A 25,578-nucleotide genomic window follows, 5' to 3' on the forward strand; every position below is an offset into this window, starting at 1 on the left:
TTCCAAACTGATGAGGAAATGTTCATTGTTTGTTGAACAACGTTCTTTGTTGTATGGAATAAAAGTATTTTTACTTTTTCCAACAATTATTTTAAAATACAGTTTACAGAGCAATTGTAGTCATTTTGTTGTTAAAGCTGAAGTATATAATTTCTGAGACACTAGTGCCACCGGATGGAATTGCAAAAATAAACTGTTTTAAAAAGAGCTTTCTGAACATGCCCCTTTTCCGCCACTGATCAAACAAAGAAATAGTCCCTACCCAAACTCATGCTATTGGTTGAGTAACGTTGTTGGGGGCCGCAGGTCTAAGCGGTCCTCTCAAAACAAACAGGAATTTTTATAGCGCCACAGAGATCGTGTTTGCAGTTTTCAAGAAAATTAACCTATCAATGGCTTACTTATAGTTGTCTGTGCATATTAAGCTGGTATATAAGAGAGTATTTTAACACTAAAGCAGTTATATACTTCAGCTTTAAAGGGATAGTTCACCAAAAAATGAAAATTCTCTCATCACTCACTTTCATGCCATTCCAGATGTGTAAGACTTACTTTCTTCTGCAGAACACAAAGATTTTTAGAAGAATATCTCAGCTCTGCAGATCTATACAATACAAGTGAATGGTGATCAGGCCTTTGAAGCTCCAAAATGGAGATAAAGTCAGCATAAACATTGTCCATCAGACTCCAGTGGTTTAATCAATGTCTTCTGACATGATCCAGTTGGTTTTGGGTGAGAACGGACCAAAATGTAACTCCTTTTTCACTATACATCTTGACAGCAGTCTCCTTGGCTTTCATGATATCACGCTTGATTACGCTTCCTAACGCCATCTAGCACTCTGCGCGTGCGTCAACCACTAGGAAGTGTAATCGAGCTTGAAATTATGATCATGACAAGAGACTGTAAAGGCAAGATATACAGTGAAAAATTAGTTACATTTTGGCCTGTTCTCACCCAAAACCGATTGGATGGCTTCAGAAGACATGGATTAACCCACTTGAGTCTTATGTATTACATTTGTGTTTTTGGAGCTTCAAAGTTTTGGTCACCATTCACTTGCATTGTATGGACCTACAGAGCTGAAATATTCTTCTAAAAATATTTGTGTTCTGCAGAATATAAGAAAGTCATACACATCTGGGATGGCATGAAGGGGAGAAAATAACGAAAGATAATTCTTTGGTTTAGTTAACAATGTTACATCTAAAAAGTGTCATTAACCCCCATTTCCCAGAGTTACAGTGCATCCGGAAAGTATTCACAGCGCTTCACTTTTTCCACATTTTATGTTACAGCCTTATTCCAAAATTGATTAAATTCATTATTTTCCTCAGAATTCTACAAACAATACCCCATAATGACAACGTGAAAGAAGTCTGTTTGAAATCTTTGCAAATATATTTAAAAAAAAAAATAAATAAATAAAAAACACCCCACACACATGTACATAAGTATTCACAGCCTTTGCTCAATACTTTGAAGCACCTTTGGCACCAATTACAGCCTCAAGTCTTTTTGAGTATGATGCTACAAGCTTGGCATACATTTTTGGGCAGTTTCTCCCATTCTTCTTTGCAGGACCTCTCAAGCTCCATCAAGTTGGATGGGGAGCGTCGGTGCACAGCCATTTTCAGATCTCTCCAGAGATGTTCAATTGGGTTAAAGTCTGGGCTCTGGCTGGGCCACTCAAGGACATTCACAGAGTTGTCCCGTAGCCACTCCTTTGTTATCTTGGCTGTGTGCTTATGGTCGTTGTCCTGTTGGAAGATGAACCTTCACCCCAGTCTGAGGTCCAGAGCGCTCTGGAGCAGGTTTTCATCAAGGATGTCTCTGTACATTGCTGCATTCATCTTTCCCCTTGATCCTGACTAGTCTCCCAGTTCCTGCCGCTGAAAAACATCCCCACAGCATGATGCTGCCACCACCATGCTTCATTGTAGGGATGGTATTGGCCAGGTGATGAGCGGTGCCTGGTTTTCTCCAGACATGACACTTGCCATTCAGGCCAAAGAGTTCAATCTTTGTTTCTCATGGTCTGAGAGTCCTTCATGTGCCTTTTACTGAGGAGTGGCTTCCGTCTGGCCACTCTACCATACAGGCCTGATTGGTGGAGTGCTGCAGAGATGGTTGTTCTTCTGGAAGGTTCTCCTCTCCACAGAGAAATGCTGGAGCTCTGTCAGAGTGACCATCGGGTTCTTGTTCACCTCCCTGACTAAGGCCCTTCTCCCCCGATTGCTCAGTTTGGCCAGGCGGCCAGCTCTAGGAAGAGTCCTGTTGGTTCCAAACTTCTTCCATTTACAGATGATGGAGGCCAGTGTGCTCATTGGGACCTTCAATGCTGCAGAAATTTTTTTTGTACCCTTCCCCAGATCTGTGCCTCGATACAATCCTGTCTTGGAGGTCTACAGACAATTCCTTGGACTTCATGGCTTGGTTTGTGCTCTGACATGCACTGTTAACTGTGGGACCTTATATAGACAGGTGTGTGCCTTTCCAAATCATGTCCAATCAACTGAATTTACCACAGGTGGACTCCAATCAAGTTGTAGAAACATCTCAAGGATGATCAGTGGAAACAGGATGCACCTGAGCTCAAGTTTGAGTGTCATGGCAAAGGCTGTGAATACTTATGTACATGTGATTTTTTTTCGTTTTTATTTTTAATAACTTTGCAAAGATTTCAAACAAACTTCTTTCACGTTGTCATTATGGGGTATTGTTTGTAGAATTATGAGGAAAATAATGAATTTAATCAATTTTGGAATAAGGCTGTAACATAACAAATGTGGAAAAAGTGAAGCACTGTGAATACTTTCCGGATGCACTGTAAGCCTGCTTTGTGTCAAAACAATCAATCTTTCAGTAAATATGGTTAGTTTTGAGGGCATGTGCTATTTACACAATGAGTGCTAATGTATACTGACACTGTATTAGCTTTTGATACTGTCTGTCATATGTTTGGCTGGCTTTTGTAAGAGGTAGGACATTTTTAGCTTTTAATTTCTGTCACAATGTTTGAGCACCAGATGTGAACCTGTCTCTGGTTTAGGCTGAAGAGAAAGTCTTGACCAGTTTCACTGTGGCAGTGTTCAGGTATAAGGGTAAGTGGTTATAACAGTCCCATAAAACAAAATCCACATTCAGTCACCTAAAAGAATAAAGAAAAAGTTGATGCCTCTTTGTAAAACAGCAATCACAAAAATGTAAATTCAGGGTTGTTTCTTATTAGTGAAACTCAACTCATCTCTGTCTCAGCCTAAGTGCTTGTGTTGATTTTTCTCATAGCTCACTGCATTGTTGGAGTTACTTCCTGTTGAATAAAGATGTCACAGATTAAAGGCCAGTCTATTGTCAATCTATCACTGATTAATACTTTTACACTTCCCCTCCCTGTGGCTAAAAGATATCAGATAAACTGGTGGTCATACTAACCTAAATAATCCTTGTAATCTTTGTAGTACTTGTGTCTCAGGCTACGTCCATCTGGGGGGAGAACAGTTATTACAATTTTGTTTATTGTATGAATGTTTTATGTAAATGTATTAGCTGCTATCTATTTGGTTTTTGAAGTTACTGAGATTATAATCCTGTTTAGTTGTGCTATGAATATGTATATCACCACCATGCTAGTATAGCCTTATTTTTGACAACATACTGTATGTGTGAGTAGATGGATGGATGGTGGATGATGGTGTGGAGTTCCTGCAGACCTGAGTTTCCTCGCTGTTTGATGCACTGGCCTCGGTTTGGGATCCCAGCAGATGGGTTTCCTGGGTTAATGATATGGCACTCATAACCAGTGGGACAAAGCAAAGGCTCATCTCCATCCTCTGTGGTGCTGCAAGCCTCAGCTAAATATAGAAAAACACAGTGAAGTCAGTTAGAATGTTTGATTACTGGTTTGTGCCACTGCATGTCTGTCTGTTAATGCATAAAAAACAAAACAAAATAACATTAAGACTTTGGGTTAAAATTCGATATGAATTTGGGTAGTAAATGCTGTTTAAAATAGTTTTAGATGCAGTATGGCATGTAGAAAGAGTATATCTCAGGTCCTGTTACTGTTCACCATTTCTTTTAAGTTTTTCACTGTTTTAATCCCCTTTTTGCTTTTTTCAAATGACACATATTCCATATAATCTCATAATTAATATGAGGTCATAGAACTGCATGCATAATTTAACCTTAAACGCATTCCTCTGGTCTCTAGTGACATGGGACCTCATTCTACCACCTGTACATCATCCATTTTTTTGGAGTTGTGCCCACACCTCTTTAGTATTCCTCAATCTCTCTTTTATGAAGTGTAACACAAAAAAAAAAAAAAAAAAAATTAAATAAAAATTGAAAATAAATAAATATGATGGCTTAAGTACCAAAAGTGTATAGGGTCATCAGAGACCCTATGTATGTAATTGTTTTTTTTTTTGTGTTTTTTTTTTGCACATCTACAAATTACATTTTTATGATTATTTCATATCTATATAAGTTTACTATCACAGTATATCTATTTCTTGTTTATAACAAGAGAAATGAGTACTAAATTCATAAACTATAATTACTACATTACATTCATTTTCTGTGCAACAATGGTGAATTATCTTTATCCCATATGTGTATACAAATACATATTATAATGTACATGCTATTTCTTACTCAAGATGGCACTGTTGCTTTGGTGATTGCTATTTAATGGAACAACAAGGTGGAAGTAAACTATAGCAAGTACAACACATGAACAGTATGATACGACTATTGTCATTTGGGTGTACTACTGAAATGATGTAACTTGTGCATCTATTTAGACTCAATAAGTGCCTGAGAAAATGCTTTGATTATGTGTATTTTATGTGTAGATTATGTGTTATGTGTAGCTCAATATGTGTCTGACAGCCAGTTGCGACTCATAAACTTCAGTGTGAAAGTAATAATCCTGTTCTAGATTTGTCCTGATTTGTTGCATTATCTCTTTGATATATGACAAAATATATATATATAAAAAATGTATTCTATTATTGTCTAACTGTCTTGAAAATATTTTGAAAATGTGACACTATCTAGGTATTTTGTGGATCCATTGAATTAGATGTATGTGTATATGTAAGAGAACTAGCAAAGTGCTGTCTACGACATTTACATGTAGTAAAGGCTAGCATGTCATCCAGTATTTCATGTCAACTACTCATGTACAAGCATGACAAAGATTATTGACAAAGTAATAATGTCATGGTTTGAGCCCCAGCAGTGTGAAAAATAAGAGTTTATAGTGAATATTTTGTAAATTGTTCATATGCGAGTTTTGTCCTACTACAGACAGTAGTACCAGTGAATTACATACAGATGGCAGTGTCGCTGCAAAGCATAGCAGTAAATGCATTGTTTGATTAATGTTTGGATCTGAATTAATGGAGAAACGAGTCATATTTCTTAATATCTCTTAAGACAATTAATGGTTTAGCACCAGGGTGAGCCTGCGTGTTGTGACTGCGCGTTTATTAATTTATTCATGTTAATAAATTAATACCCACCCTGCAAAACCTCCTCTGGTCCATCTAAAAGCCAGCCATTCCCTCCCAACCACCGTGGCTTGGGCTGCACCAACCAGTCCAGCACTGGCAAATAAGAAATCAATACAAGACAAAATGATCAGCGATCCGATTTACATGATACACACAAGTCGCAACAAATAATATTTAATTTTAAAATCCATTTGTTCTGATTTGAGTGTCTGTGGTTTTGCCTTTGTTGATTATAGAGCAGACAGTGTGTTTTCTCACCTGGTGGAGGTTGCACTGACTCAAGGCATGCGTAAATGCAGCCGTTGTAACAGCATCGTTTGTGTCTCTCACATTCGGAATCGGACCGACAGCCCGGCACCTCACAGGCCTTCTCAGGCAGCATCTGGGGCGGCGGAGGGCAGCGGTCGTTCTTTTGGTGCTGAGTGGTCTCGGGATGGTTGGGGTACTCGTAGTCCTGAGGAAAAAATACATGCACAAACATATCAAGCACACTCTTATAGCAAATTTAGGTGTTTAGTCTTTGAGCACATATTTTGTGCTAAACAGATGGAAGCAGGTAAGCTGTGATAAACTTTTGTTGTTAGATCTCAGTAAGTTTTATATGTGTTTAATGATCTATTCCTGTACGGGCAGACGCAGCACCCATTATGGTAAGATTTTAGGTTGGCCAGCCACCTCTGAGGTAGACAAAAAGAGAAAAGTGCCCCCTAAAGTATTTGAACAATTGGGCCACACTAAATGTGTGTCATTAGATAAAAAATACCAAACCAAGTGGCATTTATTTTAAAAACAGATAGCACCAGCACACTTTCTAAGCAAATCTCACAAAAATACGTTTCTTCTCACTTTAAAGAATACCGTAGTTTACCCAAAAAATTAAACTTCTCTCATCATTTACTCACCCTCATGCCATCATAGATGTGTATGACTTTCTTTCTTTTGCCTAACACAAATGAAGATTTACAGAAGAATATCTCAGCTCTGTAGGTCCATACAATACAAGTGAATGGTGACCAAAACTTTGAAGCTCAAAAAAGCACCTAAACGTAGCTTAAACGTTATCCATAAGACTCCAGTGGTTAAATACATATCTTCAGAGGTGATCTTATTAGTTTTGGGTGAAAACAGACCAAAATGTAACACTTTTTTCACTTTAAATTTTGACATTTGAAATCTCCTTGGCAATCATGATTTCAAGCTCGATTACACTTCCTAGGGCCATCTAGCACTCTATAGACCACTCCTTTAGCAACGTCACCGCTTACGTCACACACAGAAGTGGTGGCAAAAACCATATGCAAACAGTACATTTTTATGGGAATCCGTTGTTGAAAAAATATTTAGAAGGCTCTCGTAGATGACTGTGACTTCAAGCCATCATCAGAGCTGACTGGACTGAGGAGATCATTTCAGCTCATGACTTTGCAGCGAACATTTATATCGAACATTATTACAGGTATGTTATTAACTCATATCATTATAATAATTGTACAGCTAACAATATTTGTGTATTTATGATGGTTTTGTGTCATACTTTCATTTAATAGTCTAATCTGTCAAACTGAACACAGTTTGCTGGCAATCTGCTACCATTTTGTAAACAATGGAATTGGTCTATGTACAGTAAAACATGAGTAACATTTTTGTCTGGTCTCACCCAAATGTGATTGGATGCTTCAGAAAACATAGATTAAACAACTGGAGTCATATGGATTACTTTTATGCTGCCTTTATGTGCTTATTGGAGCTTCAAAGTTTTGGTTACCATTTACTTGCATTGTATGGACCTACAGAGCCGAGATATTCTTCTAAGAATCTTCATTTGTGTACTGCAAAAGAAAGAAAGTCATACACATCTGGGATGGCATGAAGGTGAGTAAATGACAAGAATATTAATTAACTTTTCATTTAAGTTTAAGTTTTAAATGATTAAACAATAGATATACTATACAAAATGAAGACAAAATCAATTGGACACTTTCTGGTTGACCAACTTAAAGGAACAAAGTTTGTCCATGTGAACACCTGTGGTTACTGTATTATGAAACCTGTGTGAAGAAGAGGGGAACTGACCTTACACATCCACTAAAGTGACTTTTGTTGAAATAATTGCAAAAATGACAAGGTCTGACAGAATTTATTTGCTGATGCCACTTGGTTTAATATTTTGCAAAGAAATTCATACATTTTTAAGTGTGGCTTAAGCGTCCAAACATTTTTGGGTGCCACTGTAAATAGAGAATGGAGATATTGATATAGAAAACATTGGATCCTTATTGAGTTATGTATTGGGTACATTAAGCCCATTTCGATGTTCTGAAAAGTACAAGCTCAAAAATACTGGCTGAAGGTCGGGATGAAGGCAGGAAAGATTTAGCCATGTAACACTGTAGCCTATGCCTTAGATGTAGCACAATAAATATAAAGGATATACTGTTCAGGAACATAATCCTTTTCATGCAGTTGCTGGAAAAAATGGCTTTTCATCTTAAATCTGTGTCTTTCTACTCTAGTTTTCTTCCTCCCATGGGTTCTTCAATGGGCTCATAGAGCTGTCTGAGCCAGGTTTCCATTTGTAGAAGGGGTACTGTAGGGGTGAATTCTATTCTGAGAGTCCAACTAATATCTTTCCCTCTCACTTCCATTCTCTCCCCACTTCCCTTCATTTCTCTCTCTCTCTTCTTTTTACAGTTTGGCCAACAAATTCACCAATTCTTCTCTGAAACTGGCCAGGTATAAACTTCATACTGCTGCTGAAATTCCAGACGAGATCTGTTAAGAAAGCAGACATGTATCTCTCTGTTTCTGTGGGAGCTAGAGGTGCTGGCATACATTTCTTCATTCTTCTCCAAAGAGCGTTTTATTCAAGTCCAAGTTGAAATGTGGCTGTGATTTTGTTTACTAATTAGATTATGGGTTTGTGATCTGCAAAATCAAAATGAGGGTGGAGGATTGCCCAACAGTTCAGTTAGCTGCATCAGCATAAAAAAAAGGAAAAAAAAAAAAAACCGTACTGCATGCATTGAACCATTTGTCTTGGCTATTGCTAAAGAAAACGTGTTTTGTGTTTTGTGTGTCTATCTGGACCTGTGTAGACTATTGAGTTCATGACAACTGCCCACAAATTTGGACCTATTTTCATAAATATATTTGATCTCCTCGGCTGAAAAAGCTTCCTCTCTTGATACATTAGGGATGACATCAGTGGCACAACAGCAAAGCCCTGTGAGTCTGTAACCCATGAAGTTTAGAGCATTACACCGATCAGCCACAACATTAAAATCACCTGCCTAATTTTATGTAGGTCCCCCCAAAACAGTGCCAACCCCTATTCTTCTCACCACAATTGTACAGAGCGGTTATCTGAGGTACCGTAGACTTTGTCAGTTCAAACCAGAATGGCCATTCTCTGTTGACCTCTCTCATCAACAAGGCATTTCTGTCCACAGAACTGCTGCTCACTGGATGTTTTTTGTTTTTGGCACCATTTGGTGTAAATTCTAGAGACTGTTGTGCGTGAAAATCCCAGGAGATCAGCAGTTACAGAAATACTCAAACCAGCCCATCTGGCACCAACAATCATCCATGCGATTATCTAATCAGCCAATCGTTTGGCAGCAGTGCAGTGCATATAATCATGCAGATACGGGTCAGGAGCTTCAGTTAATGTTCACATCAACCAACAGGATGGGGAAAAATGTGATCTCAGTGATTTGGACCGTGGCATGATTATTGGTGCCAGATGGGCTGGTTTGAGTATTTCTACAACTGCTGATCTCCTGGGATTTTCATCCAGTGCAAACATCCAGTGAGCGGCAGTTCTGTGGATGGAAATGCCTTGTTGATGGGACAGGTCAACAGACAATGGCCAGACTCATTCGAACTGACAAAGTCTGTGGTAATTCAGATATCCACTCTTTACAATGATGTGAAGAAGAATAGCATCTCAGAATGCTATTCTGAGATCCGGGTTGGCGCTGTTTTGGTGGCACGAGGGGGACCTACACAATATTAGGCAGGTGGATTTAATGTTGTGGCTGATCGTGTATATCAGTAGTGGTGTTTGCTAAGGCAAGTATTAAACTACAAGTAGTAAACTGCGTAACCAACCAACCAACCAAACCAAAGTTGTAATAATAGTACAAGATCATAAGAAATCATACATGTTGGCTTGTACAGAATCGTATGACTTTTACGTCCATAGAGAAATCTAATTGAACCAACGAACAATGTTGTTATGCTAACCTAACCCTAACCCTAACCCATACCAGGATAGAGGAGTGGGTAAGAAAGCTACTAATGATGTAAGTGGCCTAGGTTCAAGACTAGTTAAATGTATATATTTTTTAATTGTATTTTTTATTTTTGGTTTAAAACAAGAGTTCCTTATCAAAGTTTTTTTACAAACCCATAGTTATTACTTATTAAAACTCCAAGCCAAAAGCATCTTGAAAGCCACAGTAGGGAAAAGGTTAAGAAGACCACCTATGACATAGGAAACCAGGGTTTGAAACCCCAAATAAAAACACTTTTTAAAAAGAAAGTAATATAGAAGGTAAAAAGTTCAAATGGATGAGTCTCTTTGGATCTGATCATGTTGCCCGTGCAAACTAAAGAATTGAAATTCATGAATATAAATATGAATCTGCCTTCCCCTAATCCAAACCTAAACCTAACCATAAAGTCTAACCCCTTACCCAAACCCTAAACCTAAATAAAGTGTTGGATAGGTGGCTATGCCTATATTATATCAATTTGAATTTCAGTTTTTTATTGTCACTATCTATGGGAATAAAAGCCGAGCTTTTTCAAGTTATCATGAGATATGTTGATATGTAACTGGTCCTAAACTATTTGTACTACTTACAAGAGTCATGCTATCACTGTTCTAAGTGCTTAGATGTACACTTTTCGCCCAGAGGATGATCAAATGGGCAAAAAAAAAAAAAAAAAACTTTAACTGAAAGAGGGAACAGAGCCCTATATAGGGACCAGAATATCATAAAGGCTCTTTGAACTTTAACCACTATGTAAGTAACCACTCAGAACACCTTAGCAACAGCATAGCAATGCATAATTCACATATTCTTCAGAAATGTAAAAAAAATCTAGTTTGAATTACAACCTTATTCAGTGCCGTAGTAATTCTACATACTATTCAGAAACTTTTACCAATGGTGACAGTAAAATAGCCATGACTGTTAGGATCAGCCAGCTTTCTAATGATTTCCTAATATCACTGCTCATAATGAACCATAATGTAATGTACAATTTCCCAAGAGTTTCTAGATAAGACAGAGGAAGTGGTAGTTTGCTCTTCCTGTCAACAGTGTGTCCCCTTGTGCTGTACTGTAAGCTTCTATTCGGTTTATCTATCCCAAACTCTCATTTCCTGCTCAGAAGATATCAGTACTGTAATCATTCTGCGCTGTAGTGGAACATTCAGAATTTAGAGAGTCTGAGGTCTTCAGGGACCTCATTGTGATTAGTTGCCATAATGTCAGCTGTTTGTTTCTGTGATGTCAAATGCAAACCAACCTGACTACATGTCATCACAAAAAGCTGTATGAGCTGTTTATTGAATGGAAGTCACTCTTAATCATGTGTTTATTGAATGGAAGTCACACGACCATACATGTGCAAATCCAGTATATTTGTAGGCTCTATACCAAGTACTGTTTAACAGATAATTTTAACAATTTAGTTCCTCACTGATGCAAGACCTTGAAAAACATCCTATTCCCTACCCTCATAGCATGGTTGTTTCTTGATAATAATTGTACAAGTTTGGTCCATAGCTTATTATTTTGTTAAAGCAAAACTTTGAAGCTCAAAAAAAGCACATAAAGTCAACATAAAAGTAATCCATACAACTCCAGTGTGTTAAATCCATATCTACAGAAGCGATATGATAGATGTGGGTGAGAAACAGATCAATATTTAAGTCCTTTTTTTTGCTATAAATTCTCCTCCCTGCCCAGTAGGGGGTGATATGTATGAAGAATGCAAATTGCCAAAAACAAAAGATAAGGAGACAAAAGTGCTTAGGAGGGCTGTTTTAAAGTGGAGATTTATAGTAAAAAAAAAATGAAAAAGTCATGTGGATTACTTTTATGCTGCCTTTATATGCTTTTTGAACTTCAAAATTTGGACCCTGGTGACTTGCAATGAATGGACCTGCAGAGCTGATAATTTCTGTTTTTAAAAATCTTCATTTGTGTTCAGTAAATAATGAGATAATTTTCATTTTTGTGTGAACTATCCCTTTAAGAACACAAAATATTTGAAAACATTCTCTCTATTTAACTACTGTGTACCTACAATTTACTTGATTTTACCCTCTTAGATCCATCTTGTCTGGTGAAAAATGTGTGCACAATTAACTGAGAGGAGGCCATTATGTTAACGTTACCAATGCACCAAAAGGACTGCAAAATACATTACCTCACCCTCCAAGGAACCACAAAACATCCTTCTTTTCTCATTCAAAATGTAACTTCACCCTGTTACTGCTCTATATCCTTCAGGTTCACTGAGTTGGGGCCCCTGTTAGTACAGACAATAAGATTTGAACTAAATACATGTTGACATACCTAGTGCTCTGTAGTGTGTTTTTTCAAGCAAGCATTACAGTAATTAAGATAGGGGAACTAAATAGCCCCCTTCCTCTCTTTTTAAGTTTCACCAGTGTGCTGTGATTGAGGTCTAGAAGTCTGCATTTTGCAGACAGAATTCTATGTCCACTGCAGGGTTTCCGTTAGCTGGTAATTACCGTTTTTTGACCGTTAAAATATCCTAATGTCCAACAAATTCAAACATCGTTGGACACAATATCCGGCGAAAATATTAGCACAATGCAACCCCTTTTATTGATGCCACAACTGTACAGTGTGACGCCGTGCATTCATAACAGCTCTTCGCTGCCACGGAGGTATAACTGTCCTGAAGCTTGCAGAGTCCTAATCCGCGACTATCCTGCAAACTAACATAAGCAGTCTGCGTTATTCCCGTCTTGTGTGCTTGCAGTGAAGCTTCTCACTTCAGAATCGCATTAAATCCTTGCGTTGCCATCTTTTGGAGAGAAGGACACCAGGCTTATGTGAATTTCAAGTTGTAGAGAAACATTGGACACATTTGACTTCACTTTGGCAGCAAAAGCACTTTTGTGCTATGAAAAATTGGACGAAAATAGTCATAAAAATAAAGAGCCAAGGTAATTAGCCAAGAGAAATTATTTGACATTAAGAAACTATGCTGTTTTGTTTAGTTTTGCCCCATTATTGAATGTTTTTTTTTAAATTAGACACTAATTTAATGGCGGCCGTATTTTTATTTTTTATTTTTTGAATGAAAAACCAGTTATAATCAAGCAACGTTTTTATTGTTCAGTTGAGTTGAATGTGTCATAAATTAGCCTGTATCGCATTATTATGCATAGTCCATTGCATTTACATTGCAAAATAAACACCAAAATGAGATAACCAGATTTTTTCCAATTTGTCCAGCAAACTTTTTCTTTCCCAGACACGTTGGCCGGCACCAAAATGTATTAGCGGAAACTCTGGTACACTGGTGAGCCAAAACATTAAGACCACTCACAGGTGAAGTGAATAATGTTGATCATCTCCTAACAAGGCCACATGTCAAGGTCTGGATAGAGTAGATGGTATGTGAACAATCTGTTCTCGTAGTCAACGTGTTGAATGCAGGAGAAATGGGCAGGAGTAAAGACCTGAGTGACTTTGACAAGGGCCAAATTGTTATGGCCAGACGACTGGGACAGAGCATCTCTGAAACGGCAAGGCTTGTGTGGTGCTCCCGGTCAGCAATGGTGAGTACCTACCGACAGTGGTCCAAGGAGGGACAAACCAAAAACCGGCGACAGGGTGTTGGGTGCCTGAGGCTCATCGATGCACAAGGGAAACGAAGGCTATTCTGTCTGGTCTGAACTGACAGAAGCTCTACTGTGGCACAAGTCAAAATTGCAATGATTGTTATGGGAGGAATGTGTCACAACACACTGTGCATTGCACCCTGCTGCGTATGGGGCTGTTTTGCCACAGACTGGTCAGAGTGCCCATGATGACCCCTGTCCACCATCAGAAGTGCCCACAATGGGCACACGAGCTTCGGAACTGGACCTTGGGCAGTGGAAGAAGGACGCCTGGTCTGATGAGTCCCGTTTTCTTTTACATCATGTGGATGACTATGTACGTATGCACCGTTTACCTTGGGAAGTGATGGCACCAAGATGCACTGTGGGAAAATGACAAGCCGGTGGAGGCAGTGTGATGCTCTGGGCAATGTTCTGCTGTGAAACCCTGGGTCCGGCCATTCATGTGGACGTCAATTTGACATGGGCCACCTACCTAAACATCGTTGCAGACCAGGTACACCCCTTCATGGTAATGGAATTCCCTGATGACAATGGCCTCTTTCAGCAGGATAATGCAGCCTGCCACACTGCACACATTGATTGGGAATGGTTTGACGAACATGATGAAGAGTTCAAGGTGTTGCCCTTGCCTCCAAATTCCCCAGATCTCAATCCGATTGAGCGTCACTGAATTCAAAACTAAGCTCAAAACCTATTTGTTCTCTCAGTATTATTAGTAATAATGTGTATATGCATCATGTACTGCTCATTGTATTTGTATTCTTACTTATACTGGATTGAAGTGTCCAGTTGAAGTGTCTAATTGTTTGTATGATCTGTTATCTGCTATATGCAACTGCATTTGCTTTCTGTTCCAGACTGGGCAGCTGTCCACTGTCCATATGACTGTCTATATGTTTGTTATGTTACTGTTCTTTATTGTGAAGCATCCTTGAGCTCTGGAAAGGCACTACGTATATAAATTAAACATATTATTATTATTATATTACCTGTGGGATGTGCTGGACCAACAAGTCCGATCCACGGATGGCTCCACCTCGCAACTTAAAGGACTTGAAGGATCTGCTGCTAATGTCTTGGTGACAGATACCACAGGACATCTTCAGGGGTCTTGTAGAGTCCATGCCTTGGTAGGTCTGCGCTGTTTTGGCGGCACGCGGAGGACCAACAGCATATTAGGCAGGCAGTCATAATGTTTTGGCTCATAGCGCTCATGAATGCTCAAAGCATGTCAATATTTTCATAAAGTACCTTTTTCAATAAAACCTATCGTATGTCTTCAGAATATGTGGAATATGATGCACAAGTCGCATGTACTACTTTTATGATACTTTTGACTACTTCTATGATACTTTTGCAATATTCATTACATCTTCTCATTTTGCGTTCCACATAAGAAAGAATCTGCAATGACATGAGGATGGGTAAATTCCTTTAAGAAATGTAGCTGCCACTATTTTAATAAAAATGTTTATCTCATTGCCTCATTGTTGAAATGCTCTGGGACATAGTGTGGGCAACTTTGACACTGATGGACATTATTTTCTAACCACACTAATGACTCAATTGCATCATGTTTTTTTGTTATTAAAGGTAATGAGTAACCAGTGTGTGGTAGAGGACTGTATTGTAAATCATACTTAAGTTTTAGAACATAATCACAAACTAAAGATATCTTGGTCTAAACATCAGCTCCACTCAAAAACATCACAGGGTTGTGAATGGCCAGAGAAACATTGACTTAAAGGAACTATCCTATTGAAATTTACACCCCAATAAAAATCTGAAGAAAAAAATAAATAATTTATTTAAGCCAGCTGCGTCTATGAATGTAAGGCCCATTTATGAACCAAGAATATGGTGAAATTCCTGGATGGGCTCCTTCCGAATCTGCTCGACATAACAGGCCATAAGCTGGAAATCAAGCAAGCTCACAGAGTTCCTGCTCGGAGATCCGCAGAGGGAGGAAGGCCCCAATCAATTCTGGCCAAATTTCTGAGATCATCCGATAAAGATCTTGTGTTACGTGAGACGAGGAGTAAAGGAAAGCTTTCTTGGAAAAACCACAGCATTTTCTTATTCCCAGACTTTACGAATTCGACAAGAGAGAAACGTGATCGATTCAAGGAATGCAAGAAACTTTTGCATCAACGGAAGGTCGCTTTTGCACTGATATTCCCGGCCAGATTGAGAATAGATGCTAAGAATGGCCGTAAAACATTCACATGCCCACAGCAAGCGATGTCCTTCATAAAGTCAATGGAGTGAGTAAGTCATCTTGTGGTACTCACGTTGCAGCCGAATGGACCGGCACACTGAACATTCACTTGACTGTTTGAGGAAACTGTGCACTTTTTTTGTGCTGGTTCCGCTTAGCGGCTGAAGTTTATTTTGTAGAGTAACACACCTTCAGGACAGTTTTATGGATGAATCTACATGCTCTTTGTGCTTATTCCACCCATTGGCTGGAGTTTGTTTTGTGGAGTATTTATTGCAAAGACATTGGAGTGATTAAGTCATTTGTTTGCACTCATGTTGCAGCCGACTGGACTGGCTCACTGAACAGTCGTTTGACTGTTTGACGAATCTGCATGCTGTTTTTGTGCTGGTTCCGCCTAGCGGCTGGAATTTATTTTGTAAAGTAACACACCTTCAGGACAGTTTTACGGATGAATCTACATGCTCTTTGTGTTTATTCCACCTATTGGCTGGAGTTTGTTTTATAGATTATCTTTTGCCGTGAAATTCTGTCTCACAAAATTTGTATAGAAACACCGGACTTTAGTAATCCGATGGCAAAGTTGTCACAGGGGTTCTCGTAGGCGTGCATGGACTGTTTGAATTTAGAGGGTTGGACACCAGTTGGTGCTGTCATGCGCTGGGTTAATGCGCACGCTTTTCTTTTTCTGTTTGTTTGGTTCTGGGGGATGTTCGGGTTTTGATGGTTGCACTAATGTTGGAATGTGGTCTTTATAATCTTGTTTTGGACACACAATCTATTTTTTCTAATATGTCAAAATGTCAAATGTTAATATGAGTGGATTGTCTCTCTCTTTAGGATAATTAAGGCCTTGCCTACAGTCAAGACTCTGGGGCCAGACAGCTTTGCCACTGAATTTTTTAGATCCTATGTTACAGAACTGGCTCCACTTTTGTTAGAAGTTTACACTGAATCATTAAAGAATGGAAAGCTTCCGCCAACCATGACACAAGCCCGGATCAGTCTGATTCTTAAAAAGGACAAAGATCCAAGTGAGTGTAAGAGTTACTGTCCAATTTCCCTGATCCAGCTAGATGTTAAAATATTGTCAAAAATGTTGGCTAACTGATTAAGTGAAAATATGACATCTCTTATACATATAGATCAGGTGGAGTTTATTCGGGGCCGTAACTCTTCTGATAACATTAGGCGTTTCATTAATGTCATGTGGGCAGTGGCGAACGATCAGACTCCGGTCGCTGCCATCTCACTTGACACAGAAAAGGCGTTTGATATGGTAGAATGGGATTAACTTTTTAGGATTTTGGAAATGTACGGGTTCGGGAATACTTTTATTGGGAGGATTAAGTTACTTTATAGACACCCGGTAGTGGCAGTTCAAACGAATGGATTAATTTCAGATTATTTAACTCTGGAAAGGGGCACCCGGCAGGTTGCCCGCTTTCCCCCTTATTGTTCTGTCTTGCCCTGGAACCATTAGCAGCCACGATAAGAAAGGAGGATACAGAGTGAATTGGTCTAAATCTGAAGCTTTGGCTCTGACAGCATACTGCCCAGTAACGGCTTTTCAGCAGGGCACCTTTCAGTGGCCCAAACAGGGCATTAAGTATTTGGGCATTTTATTCCCAGCAAATCTGTGTGATTTAGTTAGTGTCAATTTTGACCCTTTAATAAAAATGTTTTCGAGTGATGTGAGCAGGTGGGCTTCATTACATTTATCTATAACTGGGAAGGTTAATGTTATTAAAATTAATTGTATTCCAAAATTCAACTACCTGCTACAATCGGTTCGTATAGATATCCCCCTCTCTTATTTCAAGCAATTTGATAGCATAGCGAAGTCCTTCATTTGGAATGGTAAACATCCCAGATTACACTTCAATAAGTTACATAGGCCAAACGACAAAGGCAGGCTAGGCCTACCCAAGATTTTGTTTTATTATTATGCATTCAGTCTCAGACAGTTTGCTCATTGGTTACTTCCACCTGAGAGAGCCCCTCCTTGGTTTTGTATTGAACAAGAAGTTCTTGCCCCTATTTCACCATTGCAAAGCCTTTCTATCAAACTAACCGGAGAAGTTAAGTTACACCCCGTTATCTCGCATTTGCACGCGATATGGACAAAAGAGTCCAGAGTGTTCAATTCAGACATTTATTTAAATGTTGCTTCGAGCATATGGCTGAACCCAAAATTATGTATTAATAGTTCCCCTTTCTGCTGGACAGAGTGGATTGTGAGGGAGGTTAATACGCTCGGTGACCTATGTGAGAGCGGAGTGTTGAGATCCTTTGAAAATCTGGTTCAGCATTTTGTGATTCCCAGGTCTCAATTCTTCAGGTATTTACAGCTGCAAATTTTTTGGAGTAGCATACACCCCCCTAAAGCGGCAGATACTCTGGGAGTGTTGATTACTGCTTTTGGAAAAAGTCATGAGGCATCAGTGTATTACTCCATGCTAATTCGGAGTCTGGGGACGGAGCTTCAGCTTCTCTCAAGAGATTATGGGAGAAAGATTTAAACTTGGTATTGGAGGAGGGAGTGTGGGCTAGGATTCTAAGAAACGTCACATCTACATCTAGAGATGCAAGGGTGCGCCTTATGCAATTTAAGATTTTACATCGATTTTATTGGACCCCCTCTAGATTGTATAGGCTTGGTCTTAAAGACACACCTACCTGCTGGCAATGCCAATCAGAAGATGGAGACACAACCAATGTTTTTTGGTGGTGTGTTAAGATCCAAGAATTTTGGTTGAGGGTTCAGAGATTTATGTGTGACATATTAGGCACTCAAATTTCATTTTGCCCCAGACTCTGTATTTTAGGCGATGGGGCGGTCATTAATATAGGGGATAAATGCATAAAAAATTGGTTCCTAGCCAGTGTTATGATCGGCAGACAGATCATTCTGAGTGGATGGAAGTCAGCTGGAGTGCCCTCATTTCAAGAGTGGTGCACAGAGATGGGCAGGGTAGCGGCATTTGAGGAGATGTCATGTAGAAGGCTAGGCAACTTAGATTTGTTTAAAAAATGGGGCTGCTATTTGGCCTTTTTGGGCAGTGGAGAGAGATGTGCAATTTTAAATGTGTGTGATTATTATTTTTTTATATATATTTTCTTTCTTTTTTTTTTTCTTTTTTTTTTCTTTTTGTGTGTAACTCAAGTTGTTACCACAGGGATATTTGTTGAGGGTCAGGGTGGGGTTGGGGATTGGGAGGGGGAAAGGGAATAATGGGGATTATAGTTGATTCTATGAATATATGTTTTGCTTTTCTGTTTCAAGTGTGTGAATCAATAAAAACTGTTAATTGGAAAAACAATAGTCTAAGAGTAAAACACTAAATAATGCCTGCACAGCCAAATTAGGACTATATAATAATAAAATTCCAGAAAAAGGGCCATTAATTTTAGAAATAATCCATTAATGAAGCATTCATGTATGTTGTATAAACATAAGAATGAATACATTTAAATATTTGTGTGAGAATTATAGTCTTTAAAAGGGGAAAAAAGTTATTATGTGTGATTTTATTTTATTTTGTGTCACTAGTGAATCAACCATGCTCTAAAATTAGGCCTACTATTAGTATTTAAACATGGTCTCCTCAGCTGACTGGGATTAATGCTCAGCTCACACTGGGACCAAGGACACATGACTGCTGTACAACTGCTTTTGATTTAACTCCTAATGGGCCAGATGGGTCTTGGCTAGAGTCAATTTCCTCTTCAAGAACATAATATTTAATAATGTAGAAGAGAAGTTAGGTATGTTAAAGGAATAGTTCACCCAAAAATGAAAATTGTCTCATCATTTACTCACCCTCATGTCATCCCAGATATGTATGACTTACTTTCTTCTGCTGAACACAAACAAAGATTTTTAGAAGAATATTTCAGCTCTGTAGGTTCATACAAAGCAATGAAAAACTTTGAAGCCCCAAAAAGCACATAAAGGCAGCATAAAAGTAATCCAGAAGACTCCAGAAGTAAAATCCATATCTTCTGAAGTGATCCAATTGGTTTTGGTTGAGAACAGACCACAATATAACTCTTTTTCCATTATAAATCTTGAAATTTGGACTTACCTTGGCGATCATGATTTCAAGCCTGATTACACTTCCTAGCGCCATCTAGCACTCTGCACATGCATAGAGACTACAATGGCCAGATGTACAGTAAAAAAAGGAGTTACATTTTGGTCTGGTCTCACCCAAAATTGATTGGATCGCTTTAGAAGACATTGATTAAACCACTTGAGACTTACTTTTATGCTGCCTTTATGTGCTTTGTAGAGATTCAAAGTTTTGGTCACCATTCACTTGCATTGTATGAACCAACAGAGCTGAGATAGTCTTTTTTTCATTTGCGTTCTGCAGAAGAAAGAAAATCATACACATCTGGGATGACATGAGGGTGAGTAAATGATGAGAGAATTTTCATTTTGGGTGAACTATTCCTTTAATTGATATGCTACATCCATTCACCAATACAACCAAATTAAAAAATAACCTGCCATGCAAGCAAATATTGCCGTCTTGATTTAAGCATATAAATAAAAATAATTTTATGGGAATATAGTAAGGGTACACTATGGGAGTCTGACAGGAGGACAGACACTCCATATCCCCTCAGGAGATTGTTGACAGGTAGCCTTGAAATATCTGTCATCTCTGTTAGCTTGGCCTTTTTAATCATCAGCATGGATCTCAGAGATTGATGGGGCTGTGTGGTCAAAGCAGAGTTGAGACGACCCTCCTTCACATGCCATTACATGTTTTGCAGAGACACTGTGAGAAACCGTGCATTTATATGCCACACTAAAGCAGTAATTCCATATAAGCCATTAGCCTGCTCTGATGGCTAATGGCTACCTATACAAACATAAATGAGAATATTTATCTTTATAACCTTACAGCATTGTTTAAACATATGATCCGTTAAACCATCATCAGTGTAAGACAGTAGTTTCATAAAGATGAACCTAAAAAAACTCCCAAAAGAGATCAGAAATGACTGATTCTGAGTTTTGCATGCCCTTATGTTTATCAGTGTTTTCTATTGAGCTACAAAAACCTAAAATGCTAAATCACAAGCATTTTGACCAAACACAAAAAACTCTGAACGGATAAATTGCCCATGGTTGTGTGCAGTCACGAGTGAGCTGGGAGCCAGTTGGACCACGATGACTTTTGGACCGCTTGGTGCTTTGGGCCCACCCAGAACACACAGCTCAGCAGAATGCTGACTCAAAACCCACTGTCTTTTTTCACCAACAATGCTGTGTTACAAAACACCGAAACTGGGAAAGTTCGCCTACTTATAGCTGCTTTTGTTAAAGAGGTCTCAGTATATAGATCTTAATTACCCTCAAAATGAACCTAATTATGATTCATTGCTATAACAGTGCTGTACTGTGTCTGCAGACTGATCTCACAGTGAAACTGGCAACAGCAGGTTGAGTTTTCTTTAGGTAAAATTAGTCTCACCAAAAATGCTTGCGGTTTGGAGCTCCCGCCCCTTTTTGGAGCACTGCCTGCAGCTATATCCTTCTCATTTTCTGTGTGAAATGTAAACAAAGGGGCGCCAAAGTTGTATAGGCTGAAATACAGTGAAAGGAATGCATATTTTATAAACTGAACCACCCAATCCAACCCCCAAACCTAAACTTAATTATCAGTGGAGTAAAGATGTACTGTTAGAGGGAAAAATGCAACCTCCAAATTGTGGTCATCACTGATTATGTGGGTACAATTACATCCTGGTTTCAAAGCGAGATCCGAACCTGGGTCTCCCACGCTGCTGACACAACTCTCTTCCAGTCGCACCACAAGGAAAGATAAAAAATCTGTAGCCAATGCAAAAACGTTTGATAAGAAATGCCGCTTGTCAGTGAGTCGGCATAACATAGCTGATTGCAGAAGAAGGATATAGCTGCAGGCAGAGCTCCAAAAAGCGGCTGGAGGTCCAAACCGCCAGCCAAGATATCGGGAGCCTTTAACCTAACCCTTTCCCTAACCTTAACTGTGTGTGGAAATGGTGTCCCCGTTTGTGTGAAATTGGCACAACCCTCTTTAGGAGGAACCCCGCTCCTTTCTGGAGTAACCCCGCCCTCTTTTGGAGATTCCGCCCCCACTTGGATATCTCCGGACTGCAGCTATACCTACTTGGATTCTAGGGTACTGGACCTCTCGGAAACAACATGCCGACTTCCCGTGTGATCATATTGGTGTCTGCCCATGATTAATCAGTTTAAACAAGTGACTCCGCAGAAAGAGAGAGAAAAGTGAGAAAAAGGAAAGACTGCTAGGGAAGGCAGCAGATGTTGCCTGTCTCATTGTCAAATTGAAAGACAAATTAATAAAAAGGTACTAATAAATATTAGAGAACATTTAAGGGCAAGATCTAAGTGTCAGAAAAAGATGTATGTAAGATGACTGTAAAAGTGAGTTACTAGGAGGTAACTTTGGGCATGGTCAATTTCCAGTGGCATGTGAATGGATCTGTTTGTAAATGTCAATCTTAAATTCCACAGTTGTGCCATGATAAAAAAAAAAAAACTCTGCAATTCAGTCAGTCAGGAAGGGATATCCATTCAGCAAATTCCCTCTTGCCATCCCTTGTTAGTTGTTATCAGTCAAACCTACACTTATCAGTACTAATGAGCAGAGACCCAGAGACTTACCGCCTGAAATCCCCCCTGCTTCTGTTGCACACACACACACACACACACACACACACACACACACACACACACACACTACATTCTATACCAGCTGTGTATTCAACCGTATCCACAGCAACTCAACTGGAGTCCTAGAGACATGGTATATTCATTCCTTTGTCTCTATTTATTGGAACTAAAAACCTTCTGAAAACCAAGAAGTCTGAAAACCAGACTTACAAATGACAACTTTTGCCAACTCTACCCAAATGTTTTTTTTTTATTTGTTTTATTCCAAAACGTACCATAGTACTACCATGGTTTTTGGACATGTATAATGGCAGTATTATGGTATTGAAGTACCATGTAGCCAAAATACACTCTCAGAAAAAATGGTATAAGGGCCGACACTGGGGTGGTACCATGAAGGGAACCTTTTCTGTACCTCTAGTTAAGAGTTTATAACTCGTTTTGAGTACATAACATAACCTGAGGACCAATTGTGTACCTTATGGGTACAGTTATGTAACCCCAAACTCTAACTAGAGGTACAAAAAAAAAAGGTCCTCTTAAGCGGTACCACCTCAGTAACAGACCTTATACCTTAAAAGGTGCAATTTAGTACTTTGTGTGGCAATTATGCAGATTTATATTAGATTGAATATTTATTTGATATATAATATTCATTTTCCATATCCTCTTTAAATAGCATATTTGCACTGTATACTATCTTAAATAAAATCGTAAAAAATATAGATGGATAAATAAATAGATCCTAATCATCATAATCCATCATAATAGATCAAAAACTACTAACAAAAAAGTTCTGTGAAGTACCTTGGATTACTATGTAAATACCATGGTATTACAATCTGATAGCATCACTATACCATGGTATTACCACAAATATCCTTTTGGTAAGGGTTCTTTTTAAGGAGTGTGACCAAGTAAGCCTTTCCCAGAGTCTCCAAGAAATGTCTACAATATTACAACATAATACATGAACATCTTCCATTGTTGGACTGCAGATGTGTTGCTGAAGATAGGTCCTCACTATCCATAACACCTATACAAACATGCATCTCAATAGAATCACAAATATTTTCATTGAAATCTCACCTTCTGGTTGAGTCCCCTTTTCCTCATGCGTGCATTCCCTGAACCAGATGCCAACAACAGCAAGCAACAGACCATCAGTACCGGCACAAACCCAATCCGGATCTGAAAGTCCGGCATGGTCTTGCTGTTTCAGCTTGCCTCTCTTTCACACAGTAATCCTCAAACTTTTTGAAGTTGGTCCTTCTGTTCCAGACGTCCTCTTCTTGCTTTGTTGTTGGATGTGTTTATGTTGTGGCTTTCTCCAGTGTGTGTAGATGTGTGTGTCTTGTAGCTGGCCCTGCTTGAGGACTCTGTCTTATTTCCCTTACATAAATTCCTTCTCCAGGAGAGTTTCTAATGCCACACAGAGAAATAAAAAGCTGCAAAGAAAGAATAGATGGAACCACATAAGGAGAAAAGGAGCAAGAGAGGGCGAGGAAAGCGAGAGACAGCTGTCTGTGCATCGGTTATTCTGTGGAGAGGGTTAAATGTGTCTGACACGAAAAGCACATGGTTACTCTTTGAACAAGTGAGGGATGGAGTGAGCAGGAGAGAGAGAGAGAGAGAGAGAGAGAGAGAGAAGGGGAGGGAGGGACGAGGAGGAAGGGAAAACCAAGTTGAGAGAATGAGATTTTCTTACACTTTTCCTTTGACCCCATGTCTTTTTCTGGTAATTTTATGACTTGGATGAAGTTTCCAGGACTGATACACACATTTGTGTTTTGTTTTGTTTTGTATGGGAAATGCAATGTAAATGATATGCAATGTACTTGATGCAAAATACTAGAAAAAAAATCCACATTTAACATACTATTTCTATAAAGTGTATTTATGTCTGTCTTATGGGAAGTTTGTAACAGCAACAATTTTTCTGAAGTTTCGCTGTGACCGGTGTGTGACTGAACTGTGTGTGTACTCATTTTCACGGGATAAAACTGGCTAATCAACCAGAAAGAATGAAAGCATGTGTTGAATTCAGGGGAAGGGCCACTAGTCTTTCAGGTTCCCTCCTAAAGTAGGACATCCCGCCTCCAGCCCCTCACTCTCTCTACCCTTCATGTGCCCCTGCTACTGAGTGAGGAATGCCAAGCCTATTTCAACCTGTATCACCACTCCTTTTACTGGATAAAGACACCTGTGAGTTTTTAGGGTATTGATAAGAAGACTTAAGGGGGAAATACATGCAAATTTTCCAAAGGGATATAAATTATTCCAGAAATTCCAGTATTTCCCCAGAAATCGGTATAGAACTCTTCTGGTCAACGGCAAAGTGGGCATCACGAAACGTTTCTGTGCAAGGACAAAGGCATCCTAAACAAACTCTGGATGTTTATGCCATGTTTCAGATTACACTATTGATATATAAAAGAATTAAAGACAGCATCTGTGGCATGTAATTCCAACATGATAACATGGGAAATCAACAGGCTGCTTCCAAATCTTCCAGTACCCTAAAATCAACCCCATTCTGCCTAATTACTGACAAGAACCATCCCCTATCAGACATCATCAATTCAAATGTGTTTTCATTTCCCTGTGTTAATACTGATAGCGTATTGTGCAAGCAGTCTCTGAGACATGGGATCTGGTCCCATGGAAACCAGGAAGTAATTGCGTTCAATCTGAGATGGGGCAGAGCCCTTTTACCAAGGGTAGCCTACAAGGTTAGTGACAAAATGCAGAACATGGCAGTCCCATAGACATTCTATGGGCAGTACACTGGCGAGGAGACGATAGGTCATTCTTTTTGAGTGGATGTTTATGGAGGAGGTGCTTCAGTGTGCCGAATGAACTGCTTTTGTGAGGAAACAGTTAAACATTTAATGTGATGATTAAACTGACAGTTAGGTTTAGGGTTGGGGTTTGGGTTAGGGCATAGAGTTAATAAAATATGCATTCCTGTTGACTATATCACATAATTTACAACTAAAAATACTTGACTTTGGCGCCACTCTGTGGACATTTAATCTGGAAACTGGTCAACAACACTTCCAGCTTCAGCCACTGGGGGCAGTGGTTAAAATTTCGGTAAGCACTGACCGAATTCAGCAGCAAAACTTTCAACCTCCTGTCACTAAATTTACAGTGTGATCAGTCTGGTAATTCCTGGTGGTTGTTTTAAAATGGTGTGTATATTAACGTTTATCCTGTTGCAATGCGTTGCTTTAAAGACTTCAA

The 25,578-nt window shown here is 39.1% G+C and overlaps 1 protein-coding gene across 2 annotated transcripts; it reads right to left on the reverse strand.

The window, feature by feature from the left end:
• Positions 1 to 2,780: 2,780 nt before the first annotated feature.
• LOC127455918 (WAP four-disulfide core domain protein 1-like) lies at positions 2,781 to 23,900 on the reverse strand. 2 transcript variants are annotated; one of them, XR_007899757.1, is made up of 7 exons: positions 23,422 to 23,900; positions 5,782 to 5,977; positions 5,533 to 5,616; positions 3,660 to 3,855; positions 3,437 to 3,487; positions 3,245 to 3,314; positions 2,781 to 3,152 (listed from the first exon to the last, which is right to left on the reverse strand). XR_007899757.1 is itself a non-coding variant. In XM_051724101.1 (7 exons), exons 1-6 carry the CDS (start codon positions 23,536 to 23,538, stop codon positions 3,256 to 3,258), a joined length of 648 nt encoding a protein of 215 aa, XP_051580061.1. In that variant the 5' UTR covers positions 23,539 to 23,900; the 3' UTR covers positions 2,781 to 3,152; positions 3,245 to 3,255. The 2 variants fall into 2 exon arrangements, 1 of the variants encoding a protein (XP_051580061.1); XM_051724101.1 differs by having other exon boundaries at positions 3,715 to 3,855.
• Positions 23,901 to 25,578: the final 1,678 nt, after the last annotated feature.

Source organism: Myxocyprinus asiaticus, chromosome 18 (genome assembly GCF_019703515.2).
Source record: "Myxocyprinus asiaticus isolate MX2 ecotype Aquarium Trade chromosome 18, UBuf_Myxa_2, whole genome shotgun sequence".
Classification (NCBI taxonomy): domain Eukaryota; kingdom Metazoa; phylum Chordata; class Actinopteri; order Cypriniformes; family Catostomidae; genus Myxocyprinus; species Myxocyprinus asiaticus.

Coding starts and splice junctions, on each gene's coding strand:
- LOC127455918 (XM_051724101.1), bottom strand. CDS start 23,538: ATGCCGGACTTTCAGATCCGGATTGGGTTTGTGCCGGTACTGATGGTC. Junction 5,978..23,421: donor AAAGGGGACTCAACCAGAAG/GTGAGATTTCAA, acceptor TTTTTTCCTCAG/GACTACGAGTACCCCAACCA. Junction 3,488..3,714: donor CAAACAGCGAGGAAACTCAG/GTCTGCAGGAAC, acceptor TTCTCCCCCCAG/ATGGACGTAGCCTGAGACAC.